The 16655-nt window shown below is 51.0% G+C and overlaps 3 protein-coding genes across 3 annotated transcripts; 2 read left to right on the top strand and 1 right to left on the bottom strand.

Annotated features, from left to right (window-relative positions):
* Positions 1–548: 548 nt before the first annotated feature.
* HO173_006720 (uncharacterized protein) lies at positions 549–2959 on the top strand (the record flags this gene model as incomplete). The annotated part of the gene is made up of 3 exons (XM_037308628.1): positions 549–1958; positions 2008–2593; positions 2736–2959. 3 exons carry the CDS (start codon positions 549–551, stop codon positions 2957–2959), a joined length of 2220 nt encoding a protein of 739 aa, XP_037164471.1.
* A 531-nt stretch (positions 2960–3490) lies between these two features.
* Positions 3491–9225, bottom strand: HO173_006719 (uncharacterized protein; the record flags this gene model as incomplete). Its single annotated transcript, XM_037308627.1, has 3 exons — positions 3491–3601; positions 3657–8635; positions 8697–9225. 3 exons carry the CDS (start codon positions 9223–9225, stop codon positions 3491–3493), a joined length of 5619 nt encoding a protein of 1872 aa, XP_037164470.1.
* Positions 9226–9990: 765 nt separating this feature from the next.
* On the top strand, positions 9991–16332 carry HO173_006718 (uncharacterized protein; the record flags this gene model as incomplete). The annotated part of the gene is made up of 2 exons (XM_037308626.1): positions 9991–15768; positions 15826–16332. The coding sequence occupies 2 exons, from the start codon at positions 9991–9993 to the stop codon at positions 16330–16332; spliced, it is 6285 nt and encodes a 2094-aa protein (XP_037164469.1).
* Between the last annotated feature and the right edge of the window lie 323 nt (positions 16333–16655).

The raw sequence follows: 16655 nt of genomic DNA, 5'->3' as shown, positions 1-16655 counted from the left end.
TGCTGTTTCCATGCCATAGTGTTGTTTGTGATGCATACATCCGCTCTCGCTAGCTGGCGTGGGGGAGATGAGTGTTCATCATCATCAGGCATGTCCTTCATCTCTTATTCCTCTTGTGTAACCAATAGCAGTGAAATTGGCCGTTCCCGTCCGCAATGATTGCACTTCAAGACTCTATACATATTAAATGGTTTCAAGGAGTAATCGGAGTAAAGAATGGAGAACTAGGAAGAGCCGCGCGGATCAGAAGCTAAGCGCTAGTAGGGCTGATCCACTCCATGTGGGAGCAAGGGAAATCCGAAGGAATCAATGGACAAAGACAACCCAACATCATCTACATTCACAACCTGCAACTGCAAGTGCTCTCTTTGGCGTTTTCTTTATTGTGAGACCCTTATACGAAGCCATGCTCTAGGTGATCAGCTACTGCGCTCCAGTCGCACCAACCTCTCTCACTTTAAACACCCCCCGTTTTATCTCACCATCATCGTCCTACCAAGCTTTTAACACCTCTCAAACTTCTCACACCTCTTTCGACCACATTCACCATGAGTGCCTCACCAGCCGAGCGTACGCCTGGACGTACACCAGGGCAAACACCTAACGGTGTGCTGGGGCCGATAAAACGTAGGCCGCAGGCAGACCCCATGGTGCGACCTAAGGCCAGACAGAAGCCGCGTCCACAGCAGTCTGCCAACTCATACCCTCCTTCCAATTTGCAAGCAAACGGTATTAGAGCCCCCGGTCCTGGACAGACACAAGCGATGGCCCAGCATCCTGGACGGCCAATCCCGGCACTCTCCCGTCCGCCACCTGCGCCTATGAACTACTCAGAAAATGCTAGCAGCGGTTTCTCATCTGCCCCAAGCGGAGAATACCACGATTTTCCTTTAGTCATGACAAAGCGAGCTCTGATGGAAGGCTTTAGGAACCATGTCGCACGGTTCTCTAGCAAGAGGGATGTTGATCCTCGAAATACCAATGAGTTTGAACGTCCTGTCAGACTGCATCGGAGGGATCCCCGAGCACCCCCAGCGGGCGGAGGGGGTGTCAAGGGCGAGGATCAGGCAGTCGGCGGCACGGAAGGCGTGGATGACAAGGAAAAAGAGAGACAAGACATCTTGAGGGCTGAGAGAGAAGCCCAGCGAGCGGCAGATATGGCTCTAGTGGCGCCGGCTGTCAATACGGGGGGTGGAAAGAAGCTCAGCAATTTCCAGAAAAAGACAGAGCAGGTCTACCGAAATGACAAGACAGAGGCACAGAAGAAGCAGTCGCAGTTGCGTTACGAAGAAGCTCTACCATGGCATCTGGAGGATTTTGACAACAAGAGCACATGGGTGGGAAGTTACGAAGCCGCCTTGTCTGACACCTACGCCATGATGCACAAGGGGTCTGATGGTATTTTTCGAGTGGCGCCTCTGCAAAAATGGTACAAATTCACCCAGAAAAATCAATTCAAGACGTTGACAATAGATGAGGCGGAAACCCGCTTTAACAAGAAAGTCAAGGAGCCGCGGTGGTTTATGGACTCGGAGCAGGCAAGACTACAGAGGCAGACTGAGCTAGAAAACAAGAAAGCCGGCAGCAAACTGTTTTTGGGCAAACGGGAGAAGGGCGGTGGAGGCAGCGGATCAGCCGTCCCCAAAGTCAAGCAGGAGAACGCCGACGCCGACGACCTCGACTTCATAGAAGATCGGTTCGCAGACGACGAGGAGCACATGGTTTTTGAAGAGGACGACGACACGAAGGAAGCCGAAGAAAGGATCAAACGAGATCAACTGCAGGCGAATGTCTTTGACCTGAAGGAGGAGAAAGAGTACGAAAAGCAGGAGTTATTGGAGAAAAAGGAAAAGGAAGCTCAGAAGAAGCTTGGGAAAAGTGTCAAGAAGGCTCTCAAGAGGCGTGAAAAGAACTATGTCTACGATTCTGATTCATCGGGCAACCCTTATACATCTCAGGTATACTTCATGCTGACAATTCTAGCTCCTTTGCTGACAACTTTTCCAGAGTGAGTCCGACGACACAGAAACTGAGCGCCGGAAGGAAGAGGAGCTTAAGAAAGAAGAAGAGCGCAAGAAAGCCGAAAACAGAAACACTCCAGATAGGGACAAGAAAAAATCCAAGTCTTCTGGCGCCTCTGGTACCAACACTCCATCCGGCCGCCCCTCGAAGCACGCCGACCCTCTCAAACACTCAACCTCGGCCAACAATCTCAAGAAGCGAGCCGGATCGCCCCTCAATTCAGAAGCAAGCGGCAACGAGTCCACCCGCAAGAAGCAAAAGAAGAAGCACCCTCTTACCACCGCCCAACTCTCGGCATCCTCAACCCTTCAAGCACCCTCCCGCCCAGGATCCCCACCCATACTCACCGGCAAGGACCCCAAAATCCCCGCCAAACGCCGTCACGGATCAGGTAGCGACACGGAAGGTAACGCTGGCTCTGGCGGCGACATGAGCGATGGCACCCGCAAGAAAAAACTCAAGTTGACTATGTCGAGCAAGAACGTGTCACCGCAGGGAAGCAGAGCTGGAAGTCCAGATCTAATCAATGGTGCAAAGCCCGCTCAAGGCACAAGTCGTGCTGGAAGTCCTGGTATATCCCTCCCTCCCTTTTCTTTAAGCGCGATATCCCATGCGCTACCCTGGTGGCCCCATGGAGTGACCACTATCTCCCTCTCCATTTCTCTTCGAGAGCCCAAAGATTAAAATCCCGTTACTTACAACTCCCCTCACAGGTCCCTCACCTCCACCACCTGCCGAAACGCAAATGGCCCCCTTCCCAACCGGCGAAGAAGTCCGTTCCAAGATCCCGCCCACGGGCATCACAGTCGGCGAACTGCTCGCCTGTTTCAAAGGAGCTGTCGCGACGGCGGAGCAGAAAACACGGTTCACGGCGTTGATGAGACAGTATTCGAGATTCGATAAAACGACTAGGAAATTGATGCCTGTGGATCCGTGAGGCGAGGTTCTCAAGTGCCGTAAGTGCGTCCAGGTAAGCGGAGCGGAGGAGATCGGAGGAGAATGCATGGTGCGCATTCATGTGCTTGGTCTTACTGGAGGAATTGAATGATGCTAGCGAGGAGACTAGGAGCGGTATCCCTTACGCGTTGGCCACAGATTGAGGGCCTTAGCCTTTTGGCAGTATCTCATACAGCGAGATATCATGGACTCGACATGAGCTGCTTATGCATGTATTTAAAAGTATTATGCATATATTTCAAATGGAATGCATTACGCCAAAGTGCCACTCAGTGTCATGTGTAGGTGGAGATGAAATAAAAGCATTATAACAAAGTATCTCGGTGCGTAATTTATCTATATGCCAACAAAAGAGTCCCGTTTGCCAATATAGTAGCGGCAGCTATCTACAAAGAGGTGAAGCCATGCATAAGTTGATGTACACCGAGCACGCCAGCACGCCTTTTGGTTTCCAGCCGAGCCTCCAGTCACATGCACCACCTGCCACTGTCTCTTGCCATAAAGATCTCAATCAAAACTTCGAGACGGCAATAGCGATGGCCTGGGCATCACTATGGCTTATGCTTACTTCCACGCCCTTTATGCCAACTTTGTTGGCGGCAGCTTTGGCGTCACCATACAACTGTACACTCGTTAGCTTCTTGTAACCCACACGCATCACTGGAGCATGGACTCACAGTAACAACCGGAGCACCGTTCTCGTCATTTCCAATCTCAATATCCTTCAACGCGGCTCCTGCCCCTCTGCTCGGTACGCCCAAGCTCTTGAAGACAGCCTCTTTCGCACTCCACTTCCCTGCAAAGCTGGCTTGTGCACTTCCTGCTTTGCGGCAATATGCCTGCTCAGACGCTGTAAAGTTCCGCTCGACGAAGGTTTCGTTTTCAATATTAATGGCATCCACGTTCTCGATATCGACGCCGATCTTCGAGTTCGCGGATGCATTGGCTTTTATCAGGGACTCAGCCATCTCTCGGGCCCGTTCGGTCTTGGGATCGTTGGCTTTGTGAGGAACGATGGGGTACGTCAGCTCATGAGTCTTTTTGTCAACGGTCACGCGTGCGTTGGGATTGAGGAAGACTTGGCTTTGTTGTGCATCGGCGTAAGGTGAGTGAGTCTTGGCGACGAACATGGTATTGGTGATGAGACCGTTGTGGAAGTATCGGTAGGCGCGCTTCTGTCGTGCTTGAACCTTCTGCTTATATGTTTGGAATTGTGCTTGGTCCAGGGTAGCAAATAGGTATTTTGGATGGATGCCAATGGCCTGAGCGCCTTTTTGGCCGAAACCGAAGGAGGTGACCGAGAAAGCTTTGACGCCATCGGTTTGAATGGAGCGGCTCGGATATACGATATAATCGAATTTCTCCATGATTTTATCAACATTGTCTGCGTTGCGGTTGCCGGGTACGAGACCACTGTTGAGAACTTGCAGGCAGCCGTTGAACATCCAGGCGCCAGCAGCACCCTTTGGATGACCGGTAAGATATTTTTGGAAGATACCCAGCAGAGCATTGCCCTTCTTCCGGCCCAGATGCTTCATCTGCTGGCAGATGACATCGGACTCGTTCTTGTCATTCGCAACTGTCGATGTTCCGTGAAACGAGGCGACACCAAGATCATCGATTGTTAGACCCCATGTAGCGAGTGCTCCTCGGAGGGGTGCGATCCGCGAATCTTCTTTCCAGAAGTTGTTGCCCAAGCTGAATGTTGCCTCCTTCTCTTGGCGAATGGCCTCCCGTTCAATGTGCGCAGCCCGGTCTTGCATGTATTCCGACTCGTTGAAATCACCACCTTGTGACTTCATTGCAGTGACTTCGTCTTGTAAGTACATGAGCTCAGACTCATGCCATTGTTTGATATGTGCTTTCCTCAAATCGAGCTGTCGCCTTCGGTACTTGATATCTAAAAGAGGTGATGGGAACTTCGACGGGGTCTCGCGAGCTGTGGTTAATACGCCTTGGCCAGGAGCTGGTACGGATCGACCAATTTTGTCTGTGGCAGTGGCAGTAAGTCCAAGAATACCGTAAATTGGTACACCCATATCCAAGGCAAGCTGAGCACTCATGATCACCTGCATACCACATCCTTGTGACTCCATGAAGCCATTTCGAGTAGTGGTGGTGGGACGAGACATCTCTTTTGGTGTTCTACCATGAGCAAATTCATCTTCGGCATTGCTTGTGGCTTTCATGTTGGCGAATTCGTAGGAGCCTTCCTCTTGGAAATCATCGAAGCCACCAACGAAGCAGACCCTGGCCTTCCCTTCCAGAATAGTCTCGTAGCCGATATCAACCGATTCGACCGCTGTAGCACATGCACCAACAGGGGTCTTGATTGGGCCGGTAGACGAGAGCAGCAGCATGTTGACCCAGGCGCTCATTGTGTTGATGAATGACTCTTGCAGGATATCCTTTTGCAGCGGCTTGTCCAAGAAACGGTCTTTGTACATCCCACGCAAGGCGGTAGTTCCACCGATACCTGAACCTATACAATTTCCGACCTCTGAGATATGAACATACTGATAGAACTCATACGGATCGGTGATACCAGATGCAAGGAGGGATTCGACAGTGCAGACGAGGACGTAGAGGGTGACAGGGTCGACTTGGGAGATGATATCGTCGGGAATACCGTAGGTCTTTGCACTCCAGCCTGTAGGTATTTGACCGGCGACGAGACGATCGAACTTGAGTGCTTTCGGGATGAGTAGAGTTGCTCCTTTCTTCAAGCGAACTGTAAACTCTCCAGACTCAGCGACTTCGAAAACCTCGACCTTGTCGCCATGCTCCCGCTTGAATTCCTCGGCGGTTTCCTTGGACGATTCAAACGGATCAAGGTCCTCTTCAATCACAACTTCTTGCATGAACTGCTTCTTATTCGGATCGTAGCCATTGAAGAGCTCAGGCTCAATCAGACGAATACCAGAATGTTCCAAGACGTATTTCTCATATTTGCCCTTGATGTCCTTATCGTCTACTGGGTCGCCAGTCTTGGCATCCACCCAGCCTGAATATGATTTACCTTTGAGTGGGCCGTTATGATTTCGGATGAGGCCCATGATCCAAGCCATCTCAACGCATCCTTCAAGCGAGAATTGGCCATAAGCCTCCATCTCCCATCTTGTTCGGGAGTTCCCCCATGGTCCGACTTCGGAGAAGCCTGTGACGACGACGACTTTGTCAAGATTGACCATCCCTTTGAGATTGCCGTTGAGAGGCTCGATATCATTCTTCCAGTCTGGCAATTCTGGAAATTGGTATTTGATGTTGGCACGTGGCTCGACGGTGACCTTCCTGTATAGTGCTTCGCTGTCTTCTCCGTTGACAATCTTGTTCTCGATGGCAGTTTCTTTGGTTACGGCTTTTCGGACTTCGCTGGTCTCCATGATTTCCTTGCGAAGGTTGGTCATGAGATCCTTGAGGTCCGGGATAAATTGAAGACCCCCATTGAGATCAGCGAAGACAGGCTCCAATTGGCAAAGGTTGACAATGTTTGGCGCCATGAGTCCGAGAAGGTTGAAAGCCATCTCTTGCTGGGAAAAGGTACGGACACCGTACTTTTCGACACCTTCGGCAACAACATTGTTGCCAGACATGAGTCCAGTGCCTCGAGTCCAGCCAATGACTGCACCGCAGATGGTGAGGAAATTGCCCCAGCTTTCTGAATGCCACCTATTGAAGAGCGTCTCGAGCGCCAATTTGGATTCTGAGTATAGACCATCGTTGCCAAAAGTGCCGTGGTTGGGGGATAGAGGAAGGATGACTTGGGCTGGTCGAGTTTCGAAGCCGCGGGCCTGTTTCTGGGTCTTGATGCTACCGAGGAGCCTCAAAAGGTTGGTTAACATGATACGATGAGCAAGTTCTGACTTCGAATCAATGCTGTCGATTTCTCGACCATTCTCAGGAATTGCGGCGAATGGTACGACATAGTCGAGGTCCCAGCCGAGGCAGCCTTTCTTGGTGTCGTAGATATACTCGATCAGTGCCTCAACGTCCTGTTTGCTCCCTTGATTGAATGGCACGACAACTAGTTGCGAGCCACTGGAACCATATCGCGCATACATTGATTGGTAGTACTCGGTGACTTCGCGAGAGAACCTGCTGGTGGTCACAATGACCTTCGCGCCACCACTGATCAGACCTTGCAATACATCGGCGCCGATAGATCCAGCACCGGCTCCTGTCATCAGTGCGTTCTTGCCCTGAAATGTGACACCCTCGTTGGCAGCGTGCTGGAGGCCCTCAAGATAGATGCCGGTGAGCCTCTTACTATATTCCCACCCATGCTCATCCTTCCTCTTGAGATGTAAGAACGGGATTGTCTCTACCTTGCCTTGCTTCACGTGTCCATTCATCGCCAACCGTGAGCCATTCTTGCCTCCCTTTTTAGCATGGCCGTTCGTCAATTTCCCGTTTGGCTTAGCATTCTCAAGCGGCATAATCTGGCCCTCGTTCATCGCGAGAGAGCGGATAACATTCTCATATAGAGACTTGATCTGGAGCTGTGATGATTTTGAGAGCTTGTGTTGCTGCTTGATGAGCTTGTAGATCCGACTGAGGTCGTTCTGCACCTTAGTCCGGTTGCCGTACTCCGAGAGCTTGCCCCCATCCGCCATCTCTCGCACGTAGTGCTCAAGCTTGCGCGCGCTGGCTCTGGGGATCTCTGCATAATCAAGGTTACCGCGTCCATCAACAATAGTCTGTGGTCCAGTAGGTATCGCGACATCTTTGTATACTGGAGCTTGGCCGAGGACCTCTTTGCAATTGCTGATCAATTCTTTTCCGAGTTCCTTGGCCAGCTTGTAGGTTTCTCCTCGTTCGGTCGGGCATGTGTCCATATGGTATTGCATGAAGTCGAGGAGTAGAGGGTTGGATCGGTTCATGATGCGAATACACCGACTGACAATCTCACGATCGACGGCCTTTAATCGCCCAAAGATGATATCGTAGTACATGGAGAGTGCGTCTTGACGAGCCCAGTTCCACGCTGAATCGTAGACTCTGGCCTTCAACTGGCTGAATGAAGGCTCAATGCCATTAGCATAGAACTCGCCATGCTCAGTATTCCAGAGGTCCAGTTGTGCCTGAAGAACTTTCTGTGACTCTTGGGAACCAACGTAAGCCTTGTCTCCAGCTCGGAGGTCCATCTTGAGGTATCGTGCGAAAAGCTCCAATTGTTGTTTGAAAAGAGCTCTCTGATCTTTCGTGAGAGCGTCAATTGCAGCAGGGTCCATCATCATGCCTCCCCCACCGGCACCTGCATCACCACCCGCTGTAGGCGCTGAAAGGTTGATGCCAGCGTTCGAAGCGTACTTGTTTGCTGTATCGTCAAGATATACCTTGGCATCGCCCTCCGACCCTAGGCGAGACGCAGGCTCCATGGTCAATGCAAGCAGCAACACGCCGTCTTGCCGTCCAGCGCCCAATCCCCATCTTGTCTCAAGGTACTTGCGAACAGCTGTGATGTTGAACCCGCCAGGCATCTTGGAGGAAACAAGTCTTGCAACCAATGACGAGGACTGCTTGCCCAGCTGACCATTGAATGTGGCTTGCATTGAGGCGCCTAGTTCGTCGAGGGGGGTATCTTCTGGTTTCTCAGGCGTCGAACCAAATTCTTTGCCAAGGTCTCCGAGAATTTCATTTTGTAGAGTAGATTTGCCTGTCATTCAATGTCTATCAGCTGATATCTCTCTGAAGCCTATTAATGAACTTCTACATACCGCCAACCAAGTCTTTGATAGCTTTGCTTAGTGGTATATCTGCAAATGGCTTCTTCAGCTTCTGGGCGATCAAAGACCTAACAATGTCAACCGCTTGAACAGGAGCATCTTCTACAGCTGCTGCCGGCCCAGAGCTCGGTGGCGGGGGCGCGGCTGCAGCTGCTGGCGCAGAAGATTGTGCAGGGGCTGAGGATGAGCTTGAAGCTGGCGCATCACCACCCGCTGGGGCCGCCTCTTCTTCGACGACTGGGTCAACGTCGTAGTAGATCTCTTTGGCATCTTTGTTGTAGCACAGAATTTGCCGTTGTACTGACTTGGCCGCGTCGTAGGCTTCATATTTGGAAGCAAGTGTTCTCTTGGCCATGCCACCGAGTGTGTCCGCAGGGCCAATTTCGACGATTCGCTCCGTGACCTTCTCGCCGAGGATGACATCTTGAGTCTCGATCCATCGAACCGGGCTTGCAAATTGATATGCAAGTAATTCGACGAGGAGCGTATGTGCTAATTCTTGCTCGACCTCGGGCGTCATGATAGAGGGGCTTTACGTCCAGAGGACGGAGGGAGGTCGTTTGTAGTAGAAGGAGGACCAGAGACTAGCCGTCGTATTGAATGTTACGCCCAATCAGTGTTTGTAGCTGTCAATAATTGCCTGAGTGTAAAAGTTGGTTCCGGAAAGGTATACAAGGGATGTTCTCGGTGGGCATATAAAATTTGCCGGGGAAGAACTCCAAAATGATGAAGGAGAGGAAGGAGAATGAGTGTATTCCGGCTCCAACGATTAGAGGATTAGGTATACAAAAGACCAATTGGTAAATGCGTATTTGGTCAGCAAAGCTCTCACACTCTCACGCCTCCTGTTCAGTGTTGGGAAGCTTGCGGAGAAATGACACGCAGAAGCGCATCCACGCAAAAAGGGCGTTGAAAAAACTAACTCTCTTTGCGGTTTAGCGCCGATTCATTATCTCTCCTCGGTAGGATGTCGCACCCCAGCTTTTCTGCAACTAAAGAAATTCCAAGGAATTTTTACTCTTGGTGGATCAGCCTGGTTCAGCGTCGGGATGATCGGGCCTGTCGACTCTCAACGCTTCGTAGCAACCCAATAAATAATACCTGAGTAACTTCAATTTTACGGACGAAGCTGTAGGCTGTTTTGAAATCTCTCGTCACTCTTCTCATATATCAATTGCGATAACGCCGCAGTCTACAGTACCCATAACCAGGTGTTTGTACAGCTACCTAGGTACCCATTGTGCCATTCACCAGTTCTACAAACCTTGCCTCGACATCCTCCAACATGTACGGCACAAACCCACAAACGGGCATATCAACGCCTCGATCCTCACAGTCTCTCCGACCGCTCTCCCTCACACACGGCTCCCTCGAACACACACTGCTGATTCCCACAGCATTACATTTCTACGCCTCGCAACTAAAAGACAGATTTACAGCAACCCTTCCAGAGCCCACAGACGAGCTTGCCCAGGACGACGAGCCTTCGTCGACGGCGGAGCTCGTGGCACGCTACCTCGGTCACATAGCTTCAGAGATAGACGACGGCGAAGATTTTCTCGAAGTGCTCAAGCTCGTCCTAAATGAGTTTGAGCGCGTATTCCTGCAAGGGAACGACGTGCACGCTTTGGCAGTATCGCTCCCTGGGATAGCACAGAAGAAACTGGTGGTGGTCCAGTCATATTATGCAGCAAGAGCTTCCGCGAACCGACCGCTCAAGTCTCACCCATCCGCACTTTTCAGAGCAGCGGAAGATGAAGAGGCAGGCCTATACGCTGTATTCGGAGGTCAGGGGAATATTGAGGAGTACTTTGACGAGCTCCGAGAGGTCTACACCACATATCCTTCATTCGTGGAGGAGCTGGTCGAAGATTCCGCCGAGCTCCTACACTCTCTGTCTAGAGACCCACGAGCCGAGAAGCTCTACTCCAAGGGACTCGACGTTATGCGATGGCTTCATGACAAAGATACGCAACCAGATACAGACTACCTCGTATCTGCGCCAGTCAGCTTGCCTCTTATTGGGCTCGTTCAGTTTGCCCATTATGCGGTGACCTGTAAGGCAATGGGTCAGACACCTGGGGACATCAGACAGAAATTCCTCGGTACTACTGGTCATTCACAAGGCATCGTCACAGCTGCCGCAATTGCAGCAGCGGATTCATGGGAATCCTATGAAAAGGTAGTTAGGAAGGCCCTTACGATGCTCTTTTGGATTGGTTCGCGAAGTCAACAGGCTTATCCACGGACATCACTCGCCCCTTCGATCCTGCAGGACTCGATAGATAACGGGGAGGGCAATCCTACACCAATGTTGTCTGTTCGAGATCTTTCGAGATCTGCGTTGCAGGAGCATATCGACACGACCAATCATCATCTACCGCAAGACCGCCATATCGCCATCTCACTCATTAATAGCGCTCGCAACTGTGTCGTCACTGGTCCTCCCATCTCGCTCTATGGATTGAACCTTCGCCTCCGAAAAGTCAAAGCCCCTACCGGTCTTGACCAAACACGCATCCCGTTCACCGAGCGAAAAAGCCGCTTCGTGAATCGCTTCTTACCAATTACCTCCCCATTCCATAGCATATACCTCATCGAAGCCTACAAGCATATTGTGGAAGACCTCAGCCATATCCAAATTAGCGTCAAGGATCTCACTATCCCAGTCTTCAACACAGCTACTGGGGTGGATGTCCGGCAAGAAGGAGAGGACAATATCGTGCCAGCATTGGTTCGAATGATAACGCAGGATCCTGTCGACTGGGCCAAGGCAACCGTCTTCTCCAAAGCAACGCACATTATTGATTTTGGTCCTGGTGGTATCTCTGGCCTTGGTGTATTGACAAGCCGAATCAAGGAAGGCACTGGCGTGCGAGTGATCCTTGCGGGTGCAATTGATGGCACAAACTCTGGGGTGGGATACAAGGCTGAGCTTTTCGATCGCGATTCGGAACATGCGATCAAGTACGCCGTCGATTGGGTCAAAGAGCATGGTCCAAAACTGGTCAAGACATCCGTCGGACAGACCTTTGTGGACACTAAGATGAGCAGGCTCCTCGGTGTTCCTCCGGTGATGGTGGCTGGTATGACTCCATGTACCGTGCCTTGGGATTTCGTGGCTGCTACCATGAGGGCTGGGTACCAGATCGAGCTTGCGGGAGGTGGATACTACAACGCAAAGACCATGACAGAAGCTTTGAAGAAGATTGAAGACGATATTCCGGCAGGTCGCGGTATCACGATCAATCTCATCTACGTCAATCCCCGAGCCATGGCGTGGCAGATCCCTCTGATCGGCCAGCTCCGCGCTGATGGCGTACCCATCGAGGGGCTAACCATCGGGGCTGGTGTACCGTCAATTGAGATTGCTAACGAGTACATCGAGACACTCGGTATCAAGCATATTGCATTCAAACCTGGATCCGTCGAAGCGATTCAAGCAGTCATTAACGTCGCTCAATCGAATCCCCACTTCCCTGTCATACTCCAGTGGACTGGTGGACGCGGTGGTGGCCATCATTCATTTGAAGATTTTCACCAGCCTGTTTTGCAAATGTACGGCAGGATTCGAAGCTGTGGTAATCTCATCTTAATCGCCGGCAGTGGTTTCGGTGGTTCTGAAGATACCTATCCCTATATGACCGGCACTTGGTCATCAAGATTTGGATATCCACCGATGCCGTTTGATGGATGCCTCTTCGGTAGTCGCATGATGACTGCCAAAGAAGCAAAGACATCTAAAAATGCGAAGAGAGCTATCGCGGAAGCTGAAGGTATTGATGACAGTCAATGGGAGAAAACTTACAAAGGGCCAGCTGGTGGCGTCATCACAGTACGATCTGAGATGGGCGAGCCAATCCACAAGCTTGCAACCAGAGGCGTCAAGTTCTGGGCTGAGATGGACCAAAAGATCTTTAGCCTTGACAAGGCCAAGCGCGTGCCCGAACTCAGGAAACAGCGTGAATACATCATCAAGAAGCTCAACGATGACTTCCAGAAAGTATGGTTCGGTCGCAACTCTTCCGGCCAGGTCGTGGACCTCGAAGACATGACCTATGGTGAGGTCTTGAAGCGCATGGTGGATCTCATGTACGTCAAGCATGAGTCCCGTTGGATTGATCAGTCTCTTGAGCGCTTGACTGGAGATTTTATTCGACGACTGGAAGAGAGGTTCACCGCCGCTCCTGGCAAGTCCTCTCTAGTTCAGAGCTACTCGGAGTTGGACGAGCCTTACAAGGTTGTTGATAGCGTCTTCGAGGCCTATCCTGAGGCCAACGATCAACTGATCAACGCTCAAGATGTCCAACACTTCCTGCTCTTGTGTCAACGGCGGGGACAGAAGCCAGTACCGTTTGTCCCTTGCCTTGACGAGAACTTCGAGTTCTTCTTCAAGAAAGACTCGCTCTGGCAGTCCGAAGATCTTGAGGCTGTGGTAGACCAAGATGTCGGGCGAACATGTATTCTCCAGGGCCCAACTGCTGCAAAATACTCTAATGCGATTGATGAGCCAATCAAGGATATCCTTGACGGTATTCACGAGGATCACATCAAAGGTCTCACAAGAGATGTATACGGCAATAAAGAGTCCACAATCCCGGTCGTCGAATACTTCGGAGGACAGCTACTCCTCGATGATGGGGTTGACGAAGATGCGAATGGTCTCACGACCTCGCAAGATGACGACCGAGTCAGCTATCGCCTTTCCTCTGCACCCAATGCATCGCTTCCTGATCTAGAGGCGTGGATGCATCTCCTCGCGGGGAAAGCGTACTCTTGGAGATATGCTATGTTTACTACAGAGGTTTTTGTCCAGGGCCAAAGATTCCAGACCAACCCTTTCCAGAGGATATTTGCACCTACTAAAGGAATGCTCGTTGAAATACTGCATCCGAAAGACCCAGCGAAGACAGCCATCCACGTGAAGGAGGTGTCCCGTTCTGGCAAAATGGTCATGACTGTGGAGGTCGTCATGACAAACCAGAAAGAGATTGTTGTCAATCTTTTCGAGGAAAGGACGGCAGAAGGCAGGGCTGTGCCATTGCCCTTGATATTCACCTACCATCCTGAAGCTGGCTATGCTCCCATTCGTGAGGTGATGCAAGGTCGAAATGACCGCATCAAGGAATTTTACTATCGCATCTGGTTTGGGGACGAGAAAGTTCCGTTCGAGACTCCTGCCACAAGTACGTTTGAAGGAGGTCGAGCTACTGTGACTAGCCAAAAGATCGCGGACTTTGTTCACGCCGTCGGAAACACTGGAGAAGCATTCGTTGACAGACCTGGAAAAGAGGTCTTTGCCCCCATGGACTTTGCTATCGTCGTTGGCTGGAAAGCTATCACGAAGCCCATCTTTCCTCGATCAATCGATGGTGACCTTCTCAAATTGGTGCATCTCTCTAACGGTTTCCGCATGGTTCCTGGCGCGGAGCCCTTGAAGAAGGGCGACGTTGTGGACACCACTGCTCAGATCAATGCTGTCATCAACCAAGATTCCGGGAAGAAGGTCGAAGTTTGCGGGACCATCAAGCGTAATGGCAAGCCTGTGATGTTAGTAACGACCCAATTCTTGTACCGTGGCGCGTATTCAGACTTTGGCAACACCTTTGAGCGTAAGGACGAGACACCCATGCAGATCCACCTTGGCTCGTCGAAAGACGTGGCTGTCCTGCGCTCCAAAGAATGGTTCAACGTGGATGAGCCAAATATTGAGCTGCTAAATCAGACATTGACGTTCCGTCTGCAGACATTAGTCCACTTCAAGAACAAGACAATTTTCAGTTCAGTCGAGACGATTGGAGAAGCGCTACTAGAGTTGCCGACCAAGGAGGTTATCCAAGTAGCTTCAGTTGACTACCAGGCTGGGGTCTCGCACGGAAATCCTGTCATTGACTATCTCCAGCGATATGGTTCATCAATCGAGCAGCCCGTCAACTTTGAGAACCCGATCCCTCTTAGCGGCAAGACTCCTCTTGTCCTTCGAGCTCCTTCTTCGAATGAAACATATGCGCGTGTCTCGGGAGATTACAACCCGATCCACGTTTCTCGCGTTTTTTCAAGCTACGCAAACCTCCCTGGCACAATTACGCATGGCATGTACTCTAGCGCTGCTGTTCGTAGCTTAGTCGAGACCTGGGCTGCCGAAAACAATGTCGGTCGTGTTCGAAGCTTTCATTGCGACATGGTTGGCATGGTTCTGCCCAACGATGATATCGAGGTCAAACTTCAGCACGTGGGGATGGTGTCAGGCCGTAAGATCATCAAGGTCGAAGCAAGCAATAAGGACACAGAGGCCAAGGTTCTAGTGGGAGAGGCTGAAGTCGAGCAGCCAGTCTCTGCCTACGTTTTTACGGGACAAGGTTCGCAGGAACAAGGGATGGGTATGGAGCTTTACGGAAGCAGCCCAGTAGCCAAAGAAGTGTGGGACCGTGCCGACGCCCATTTCATGGAGAATTACGGCTTCTCAATCACCGACGTTGTCAAGAATAATCCGAAAGAGCTCACCATCCATTTCGGCGGTCCTCGCGGTAAAGCAATCCGTGAAAATTACATGTCAATGACTTTCGAGTCTGTCAATGCGGACGGCTCCATCAAGTCAGAGAAGATTTTCAAGGAGGTCAACGAGAATACCGCCTCATACACCTACCGCTCACCCACCGGTCTCCTCTCTGCTACTCAATTCACACAACCTGCATTGACTTTGATGGAGAAAGCCAGTTTCGAAGACATGCGCTCCAAGGGTCTTGTACAGAGGGACAGCACCTTCGCAGGGCACTCGCTTGGAGAATACTCTGCATTGGCGGCTCTGGCAGAAGTCATGCCAATTGAAAGCTTGGTGTCGGTAGTCTTTTACCGCGGTCTCACTATGCAAGTCGCCGTGGAACGGGACGAAACCGGCCGCTCCAACTACTCTATGTGTGCTGTCAACCCCAGCCGAATCTCTAAGACCTTCAACGAGCAAGCACTACAGTATGTGGTTGAGAATATCGCGGAGGAGACTAAGTGGCTTTTGGAGATCGTCAACTACAATGTCGCGAACATGCAATATGTTTGCGCTGGTGATGTAAGTCCACTCCATCTTTCCGGCCCTGCCATCGTCTCATACTAATCCCCTTTCTAGCTCCGCGCTCTCGACTGCCTAACCAATGTTACCAACTTCCTCAAAGCCCAAAAAGTCGACATCAACTCCCTCATTGAAACCCTCTCCCTCGACGACGTCAAAGCCAGGCTTGTCGAGATCATCCGCGAGTGCGCCGCTCAAACATCTTCGAAACCCCAACCCATCGATCTCCAACGCGGCTTCGCTACCATTCCGCTCAAAGGCATCGACGTGCCTTTCCACAGTACCTTCTTACGCTCCGGTGTGAAACCTTTCAGATCTTTCTTGTTGAAGAAGATCAACAGGACGACGATCGATCCTAGCAAATTGGTAGGGAAATACATTCCCAATGTGACGGCTAAGCCCTTCGAGATCTCAAAGGAATACTTTGAGGAGGTTTACAAGTTGACGAATAGTCCGAGGATCGGCAATGTGTTGGCGAATTGGGAGAAATATGAGAACAGTAGTAATGAGGCTACGCCAGCGAGGGCGAGGAGCCAGAGTCAGGTTCTTGTCAACGGTGATTAAAGAGGAGCAGTCGCTGTGTACGTTACAATGCATAGGCGGAGGCAGGCGTTCTCAGGGGTTTGGAAGATATCAGCTGGCGATAGAAGGGTCATGGCTCTTTAGTGCTCGTAGACCTCCTTGAATTAGAGCCTGCTATGTAAACGAGATTAATCATACTGGTACATATTACAATCGCCTAATCTGAAGAAGCTAAGCTGATCTCGCGCAAGTGGTATATGAAAAACACCTCCCCCTTCCTTCCCGCACGTGCCGTATGGCTTTCGAAAATGGTCACAAACATCCTCCCATACCTCCTTCCGAACAAGCACCGCCGCCCCCCCCCC

Source organism: Letharia columbiana, assembly GCF_014066305.1.
Source record: "Letharia columbiana isolate WasteWater2 chromosome Unknown Sc0000020_s0, whole genome shotgun sequence".
Lineage (NCBI taxonomy): Eukaryota > Fungi > Ascomycota > Lecanoromycetes > Lecanorales > Parmeliaceae > Letharia > Letharia columbiana.
This window is presented reverse-complemented; position numbering and strand designations above follow the sequence as displayed.